This window comes from Clytia hemisphaerica, unplaced genomic scaffold, assembly GCF_902728285.1.
Source record: "Clytia hemisphaerica strain Z4C2 unplaced genomic scaffold, Clytia hemisphaerica genome assembly, whole genome shotgun sequence".
In the NCBI taxonomy this organism is placed as follows: Eukaryota; Metazoa; Cnidaria; class Hydrozoa; order Leptothecata; family Clytiidae; genus Clytia; species Clytia hemisphaerica.
The window spans coordinates 249,595-258,947 of record NW_027103956.1 but is presented as its reverse complement, the minus strand read 5'-3'; the positions used below and the strand labels follow the sequence as shown (position 1 = coordinate 258,947).

At 32.7% G+C, this 9,353-nt stretch overlaps 1 protein-coding gene across 1 annotated transcript; it reads right to left on the bottom strand.

The window, feature by feature from the left end:
* Window positions 1-618: 618 nt before the first annotated feature.
* LOC136810135 (uncharacterized) lies at window positions 619-2,149 on the bottom strand. The gene has a single exon (XM_067066702.1). The coding sequence runs from the start codon at window positions 2,130-2,132 to the stop codon at window positions 696-698; it is 1,437 nt and encodes a 478-aa protein (XP_066922803.1). The 5' UTR covers window positions 2,133-2,149; the 3' UTR covers window positions 619-695.
* Between the last annotated feature and the right edge of the window lie 7,204 nt (window positions 2,150-9,353).

Genomic DNA, 9,353 nt, shown 5'->3' with positions numbered 1-9,353 from the left:
TTGAAGGATCAATTTTTCGATTTCCACGTCGAAATGAATATTGATATTTGTTACTTATCCTCGATTTCCCTCTTACGTAGGTATGAGAAGCCTGACTTGTGTTTTCACATACTGATTCACATTTCCTAACCTGTTTTATTGTTCTCCTACAGTAACAGTAAAATGAAAATAAAATGCAAGCGAACTTGTCAACGTGGGGGAAATTTTTATCCCAGTAATGATAAAATTGAGCATAAATTTTAGCAATCGAATACACCTTTTACCGGATTGTTTGGTATTTTTCGAAGGTCTTCAAACCATATTGAAAACTATATATTTGTATTCCTCCTATAAAGACAAGTGCATGCTGAAAATTTGAGCTCTAAAGCTTTTTTCTATCAATTTTTATGACTGTTTTTGTTCACGGTGAAATCCCTTATAAAAATTAAAACATACAGCCCGGCCTCGTTTCCATGTAATTCTATTGTTTATAAAGAAATTTCAAATCAAAATAATTCAAAAACCGGAAGTGCTTTTTTATAGTTCTTTTTTTATTTCTTTAGTTTTGCGACATACAATTTTTCGAAACTAAATAAAAACATCCAAACATTAAAACAAAACAAATCAAAAAGCCTAAATAACAAATCGGGAAATTTGTTGAAATAAACGTACAAAAGAGAAATAAATCTTTTTACGAAAAAAATCACCCAAAAAGTTCATCTCGTCAACCATTCTGTTGATTTCTTTCGTTTTTTGATAGTACTATTTATTGCTTTTCGAAAGTCTCTTAACAGGAAACCATATAACAACGGATCCATCATTGCACCAAAGCCGATGGTGTATACTGAAGTGGTGCTCATCCAAGTTGGGATATGATGTAGTTGATCAATAACCTCCAAGAAAGTCATATAAACAACTGGTAACCAGGTAAACATGTATGTAAGAGAAACCATAGCGAATGCTGAAGAAGCTTTCAATTCAATAAGTTTCGCTTTTGCTTTTTTACATGTTCTCGAATAGTTAATTTTAAAGCTATCTAAACTGGTAGCATTACTTGATTTATTTATTAACCGACTAGAAATTGGTGAATGGTTTTCACTTTTGCTTCTGTGTTTTTTGCTTGGACATCTTGTGTTTGGTCCATCAAAAGAACGACTCTGTTTTAACTTGCATTTTAGTTCTTTAATGCTTTGTTCGAAAACCTCAGTTTCACTCTCTGACCCATTGTTCTCAATTACTTTTGTGGTGATCTGACTTGTGGCGCTAGTTGTGCTGTTAGTTTGAGAATCCGAAGCCGATATTTGTAGGACATGTTTGTATAAACTGGATCTTTGAAAAGTATCTCGCGGTGAAACATTCTCAATGAATAAGTCACATTCCGACGAATTTGTTAACGAACTCGAATCGCCTTGATGACGAACTGAACTTCTCTCAGCAATATTTTTATTGCATATACACAAGAAGAAGCAAGTGACTTCAAGAAAATTTGTCTCTGTTTTCTGCTCTGCTTGGTTCTCTGTTTTCGACTGTGATGTTTCAAAGAAAAGTGCCTTATGTTTTTTGAAGAACTTGTGTGTTTCTTGGTACACCCTTGCGTAGACAACAAGTATAAACATTAGTGGGAGAATCAGGAAAACAACCAAGGTAAAAGTGATGTAGACTTTATGAACAAGAGACGTTTGTACTGATTGCCAAGCCATTGGAATTAAACAATAGATGGTAGGTAAAAGATAGCACGCAAGTACAATACGTATTGCTCTAGGTTTCGTGATTATATTGACGTAATGTAAAGGACGTGTTACGGCTACGTATCTTTCCAAAGTGACACCTGTCAAGTTGCATATGTAGATCAAGATGATTATTATGGTTAAATAAAGATACGCCTCGTTTGTTTTTTGAAAACAATGCATGGGTAGCAATACACCTGCAAATAAACAGTTCGTTACGCATAAACCGAAAATGAAGATATTTGTCGTATTCCGTAACTTTCGATAGAGAAAGATCATGACACAAACCAAAACGTTTTCCAAAACTGCAATCACACATATCGGGATGAGCAGTAGAATCTCCTTTTGGTGTAGTCCTGTGTTGGATTGAAAAATACGTTGGTGAGAATGATCGTGGTGTGGATTGGATATAGTCTTGTTCATCATTTGTTGTTGTTGTTGTTGATGATCTAACTATTTTTTGTTCTAAAATTATAAGCAATACAAAGATAAGATATTGGCTGCAGTGAAGGCATCTCTTGTAAAATGGGAAACAATCAGGAATATTTCAATTGACAGTAGCTGATATGTCATTTAACGTCGAAATCGATTTGGTCTTGTCTAAATACTAAAATATCAAGAACTACGTAAAATTTTATATCATATTAGAAACAAGGTACGTGTCTGTGGATATATTTATATTATATTATAAACATAAATATAGCCTATAAAACTACATTTACTTTTTTCGTCGTAAAATAATGATAAACAACCCACAACATCTCTAAATAATTGATAAAATAAATGTTCGCAAGGGGGCTGGTGCGGTCTAGAGTTATTTTTCCACCCAATGTTATAATTTTAAGCTGGGGTTAAGCGAGATTCTAAAGTCCTTAGAGATTCATCTTTAGTTTCGAACATCTTGCCTTGACGTTGAAACCTGGTCTCGTATATAATGTATGACAAATCCCACGACTTCTGTGATAAACTCACGGATTTATTTTCAATTTAACGGGCCTTTAACTCTGTCAAAGGAAAATAGTTTCAGTGCTAAGTATCATGTAAGAAAATTCTACGTGGTTTGAGAAGTGTAAAAAGCGTTCTTCTGATACCAAAAATATATATATTCTTACCTTACCTTACCTTAAATCCAGCCTCTGGATTTCTTCAATTTGTACTTTATTTTTTCTTTTATGAAGCTTTTTATGCGTGGTTACAACTAGAAAACAAAGTATCCTTGAATATTTGCAATCTCAGGCATTTCTCTTTCCTGAGAAGATTATCCTCAATGGGTCTTATTTTTGAACATTCTTACTCACAAAACCGTGAAAGCTGTTATCTTCAAACGACTTTTCATTCTTTGTATTTGCCCCCACTTCTCGTTCCAATTTTTATTATCGTGTTTATTTACTAACTTGACTTTCTTACTATTACCTCCCTCCTTCACTAATACACGGGGGGTTGCAAAATTATATCAATGCAGTCAAAACATGTGATTACTCGAAAAAGTTCACGTGATTTTACTCCCATGTGCAAGTAACACAACTTACAGCTGATAACTTTATTAATGTCAATAAATTCGGACCAATCAGAAATAAATGTCATGTACCAAGCACATAAAAATTTCGAGCAAAAGCGTGGTTTGACTTTAATTTTGCAACCTGTGTATTACCTACTTAACTACCATACCTACCCGCATACCCCTACAAATTCCCAGGTGGTATAGGAGCACGAGTCCGTTAGTGGATGCCAGCAGCTTAACATACCTCTTGTTTGCCTTTAATTTTCCCGCATTCATCTACCTACCAAACATTATTAACCAAATTATGGTTTTTAAACTTATGTATACTTATTTTATACTGATATATCTTTATGTCTTCATTCTTCATCTGCCTACTTAAAATGAAGCCTTTAAGGAAACGTGCAGATACCACCTCCGCAAACACATTGCTATTACATGTTTTTTTTTATAAGCATACAAAAATCCGAAAACAGGCTCACAGATGCTTAAGTCGAAAGCTTAATAAGGCTGAAAAAATGCTTGAGGGATGCTTATATCCAAAGCAAAAATTTTGGAAAATACTGAAAATCCGTAAAATACCAGCCAAAAAAAGCCAAAATCAGAAAAAAAACATTTTTCGTAGGCTCAAGTAATGCTTGCCATATGCTTAATTTTCCCCATATCTGAGCCTAGATATGCTTACAAGTGCAATGCTTATAAAAAAACATGTTTGGTCATAATGTTGAAATACTCAAATACTCAAATTTTTGTTGTTGTTTTTTGCTATCATATTTTTAACATGTTTTTCAACTTCAATTGCATCTTTTGTTTTAACTTTGATTAGTTCATTAGGAAAAGTTCAAGAAAAGACGACTCGTCCTAAAAACTGGCTGGTTTCTATATGCTATAATCATAAAGGTGGATTTGCGTTTTTCGTTTTTTTTAGATTGCTCTCTAAACTTTTAGTGTGAAGTAACAAATTTTACACCATTTTATTGCCCGAAAATTCTCATCATAATGATATTGAATTGTTTCAATAATATTTTGTCGAGCTCCGGGAAAAGAAAATAAAGATATCTTGTGGTGAGGTGTTCCCAAAATATAAACTCCTAAAGTTTACGCATAATTAGACTCGAAACAAAAGAATTCCGCCACATCACGCTAATTATGCAGAGTTTTTTGATCGACAACAAAAGAAATCCATCAACCGAAACAAACTCCTTTAAAGGCAAAGGACCTGGTACATGACGAGCCGTATTTCCATTGTTTTCAAGAAGCTGTTTTTCCATCTCTTTACACTTCTCTGATTGCATTTCCCATCATTAGTTTGTCAATAAAATTTTCAAGATAAATTTTCCAGGCAATTAAACTGTGTTGGATCACTACAAAAACAGGATTATGACTAGTTTTGCCAAAAGGTATATCTTTATTAGGCCATGTTAAGACCAAAGATGGTATTTTTGAATCTCTCTTTTCAAGTATTACGATACACTGATGTTTAGCATTTCAATCTTAATATTGTTGTTGTTTTTTGGAAATTTGAGAAGGCTTTTTCGGGAATTAGAATTTTCAATAATTTATAAGTGAAGGTTTTTATTTTAGCCTAAAATGCAATGGAATCTTCCTTTTACACTGTTTATAGATGATTTCACCTGCTGACTGATCGCCCGCAGTTTTTACCTATAATTTCTCTCTTATTTCTTATTATCTTAAGGGACTTATTTTCTTCATTTTTGCGTTGGTTTTGCTTTTTGTTCACGAATAATTTCAAAACTATTTTTGTTTTTATTTTTTCTCACTTTTTCTCTTTATTTTATTGTTTTTGCCCCGTTAAAAAATATTCTTTTGGTTCTGTCTAAGACAACAACATCAAAGGAAATAAACTACATAGGGGAAACCTTACCTAAAATATGAAGGCAAGTGACGAAAAGTATTTATTGACTAAAAATTTTTCCAATTTGATAAATTACGTATGATTGGTATTTAAAAGTAGTTTGATCTTAAGTGTTTGATAGAAACCTAATAGAAATTACATTTTTAACAATTTTTCGCTGGCAAAGAGTTTTTCCGTTACAGTAAACTAATAATATAAAACGTTATGAGTAGTCGTTTCGGCAAAAAGTACCTACATCCTTTTAACCGGCTTTATTCGCTTCAAAATTCTTCTTTGACCTAAGTTTTTCTTATTACTTTCGTTCAAAATTTCACATCCAATTTTTATGATAATACCGTTCCATCTTTATACCATTTGGCCACCTTGGATTGCTCCTTTTTCAAGACTTCGAATACTTCAATTTACAGTAAATACACTTTTTATAAGAACAATTTTTAAGAACGATGAGGCTCAGAATCGCCAAAAAAGGAGAACAATTTAAGAACATTACTGAGCCTGAAATTGCTCAATTTCAAGCAATTCAAGGGTCAAAGTAGTAAAAATTTGATATGAAGCCTAAAATACCTCAATTACACCCTATAAATAAGAACATGATAAGAACAATTTGAGGCTCATCATAGTGTCAAATAAAAAAGAAACAGCTGAACCTGATTTTACCGGTTCTTATAAAAAAGTGGAATCATAAATCATTGGAATGATGATTTAAAACTTTTAAGAAAAATAATTCAAAATATTTTAGAAAATATAAATGAAAACCAAAGAAATAAAAAATGCACTTTTATCCTTTGGTGTGAAAACTTCATTTTTGGTACAAAATGACATTCCAACTCTCTGATTCCAACTATAAAATGTTGTAATATTTTTATCCGACGATTTTTTTACCAGGTGTGTTGAGTAAAGTCGAGCTTTCCGAGATATTGAGTAAAGTCGACCTTTCCCGAGATATTAAGTCAGGAAACATTAACATCGACAAACTGAGCAATCATTGAATTTCTGTTCATTTGCTGTTAGGTCTTTTCGCTGTAGATAAAAAAAAGTATTCTTGAACAATATTCACTTGTAGAAATTAATCGTCGTCAAATTATAAAATAATCGTTGGTAAAAATATTCGTCGGTTAAAAAACAAGTTTTTATTAAAAGATTGGTCATCAAGTGATTTTTTGCCACTTTTTACCCAATGAAAATTTTTACCAATAAAATACTTTGTTGAAACGTTGGTAGATACCTTAGATACCATAGATATCCATTTGAAAGTACAGCTACCAGGCTACTTGTGCTGCTTCCATGAACTTCTCGTCATTGAAGAGACTTAAACGTAAAGTTGCTACCTTTGATTTTAATCCTAAAGACTTTCATCGAAATTTTTGAATTATCTTACGTGGGCATGTCTTTGCAACACAATGAACTTCATTGCATTGACTTCCACCCCTATCCTTCAGTTCCCGTTTTCCAAGATTCAGCAAACCCGTTTTGCAAGATTCAGCAAATTTTCATTTACATCATTTGCCATATGGCTATATCTAAAATGAACCGAAACTACGAGTATTTGTGTTTAGTTTTGAAACCCGATTTCGTTATTTTCTTACTTTTTATGAAACTGTTTAGGATGCATTTTCTATCAAGTGAAACCTTCATCACGATATCTATCGTTGTATTTTAAGCAGACCCTCTTATTAGTCTGGTAGATTTATCTTAAAATACACGCTTTTTTAATAAGAATATACCTTATAAGAATATTCATGATGAAATTGAGCAAAAAATTAAGAATACGCTAAGAATATCACCATCATGGAATTTTGCAACTGAACCATAGAATGACCCTTTTAGAGAATTTTTAACTGTAAATTGCCAACTATTCCCCAGGGAGGCTCAAACCTTTTTTAAAAATGCCATTTTTGCTTCAGTTATGTATGTTAATTGATGTACATGTTAATTCTAGGTTGTATTTGGATCCTAAGCTAAGAACACCGTAAGAATATTTAAGGATGATTTTCCCCAAAAAGTTAAGAATATCCATGATGAAATGAAAAAACACCATTCTTATAAAAAAAGAAGCGTGTAACCGAACAGCGCCCTAACCTTGAAAAAAGTGATATGCAGTTAAATTGGCATTGAGATTCCTTTTGGGTCCAAGAACCAACTGAAAAGACCCCAACTGAATTGAAAAATATTTTGGACCCTTTTTGGGGCTCATTTATTTTAACGTCAATTTTTAGTACAAACCCAGCAAACAAAATTTTGAAAATGTTTTCAAAAATAAATTTGGACACTTTTATCTGAAATATCGGTCAAATATAGGGTTGATTTTGAAATTTCTTCAATTGGACTGTCATCCGAAATGGCCCAAAACCTGTTACATTTCTTGGTTACCCAGCTGCCCAGTAAGATTTTTATAAAGATTTTCGAACTAAGCGAAAATGGTATGGTTATAGGTATGATTTCGATGACTGGATCACCAGAAATTTATGTTTTAAGTCACATTCAACAATATCTTAAGTCAGCAAATTTCAACCACCTGTTTTTTTGAAGGCAAAAAGCTAACCCTGCTGTACAAAGTGAGAGTTTTGAGAATTTCTTTACGATATTCTCAAAATTTAAAATCGCGAGGTTTTCGAGATCATAAAAAATTCCCGAAACTCTTTTTCCCTTGATTGAGTTGGAGGGTGAGTTACTCGAGCCTTCTACACGGAGCCGTTTTTATAGTTAAACAGTATTCTAGGTACTAGGCGATTTTATCGTCCGTTTCACAGTGATAATAAAGGCGGGAAAATATGGCGGTATCGCGTTATAGCGGTATACAGAAAAAAAATCGGCGGGAGAGTTTCGAAGACTGGCAAACTCTACCGACTGTAAAGGTAAACTCTTTTTCGACACAAAACTCGTTTGCGAATTTTCTTCGGCTTTGGGCTTATTTCTTAGATAGTGACTTGTTCTTAGACTATAGACACTTTCGATTTAGGCCAAAACGTAGATTTTAGGCCCAAAATACAATGCCCAAAATGAGCAGTTTGGGCGTCGATTAAAAAAAATCGGCCGATGACCTGAGATTCTGTAAGGGTTAAGCTGCCGAAAACCGAAAAAAAACAGAGATTCGAGTCCTTTTCCAGGCGGAGCATGGCTATGTGACTGACTAATAGTCTGTATTATGTACTTGTTAATTTCGCATAGCGAAAGTAAAGTCTGTCTCGAAATAATTTGCAGCTGAAGAAATAAATAGCTGTAACTTTTGATAGAATTCGAATCAAGTTACGGTATTGTGCTCGTTAAAAAGATATTCGTGAGTGGAATATTATCAAGTAAAAAAATTGAGAAATAAAAGGAAAATGAAAATGAAAAATGAAGAAGAAAAAAATTAACTTCTTGTAGAAATGTGGTATAACTATCATTTTCACAGGAGTGACTCTTCAATCTTTATTCATCATCACTGTGAAAAAATTTTTCAAAAATATTCATTCAATCAAAAGATATCAAACAAAGTTTATTGCTGGTTGATCGACAAAAGGCAGGTTTTTTCGTTTTTTTTGTCGTTTTTTAGTACTTTATAGAGTCAACCAGCAATAAATTTTGTTTGATATCTTTTGATTGAATGAATATTTTTGAAAAATTTTTTAACAATTATAATGATCTAAGATTGAAAAATCACTCCTGTGAAAATGATAACTATACCACATTTCTACAAGAAGTTGATTTTTTTCTTCTTCATTTTTCATTTTCATTTTCCTTTTTTTCTCAATTTTTTTTACTTGATAATATTCCACTCACGAATATCTTTTTAACAAGCACAAAACCGAAACTTGATTCGAATTCTATCAAAAGTTACAGCCATTTTTTTCTCCAGCTGCAAATTATTTCGAGACAGACTTTATTACGATCGTCTTTCGCGGCGGCGGTGTAATGAAAAATTTAGAAAACGAAAGTAGTTGAAACTTCTAGAACATTCTCGAAGATTCTAAAATATGGACTCACTCGCTAAGATAAAATTCAATGATTCCAGTCCGCAAGTGCTAGGTAGGTGGAACCAAGCATTCGTAAACATTCTTGTTTTTTAAAATGGCGGATTCGATCATGCTGTCAGATTTGCTCTGGATTTTTGTATTTTTATCATGTTTTTGATGTTTTTAGAGTACTTAAAGAGGTTTATATTTGTTTTAGCATAGTATTTTATGTTTGTGTAGTTAGTAAATGCACCAATGAAGTGATATGAATCTTACAATTAGAGTTGCCCTTGAACATCACTTCACACAACAACAAATACAGACAAACACAACAGACA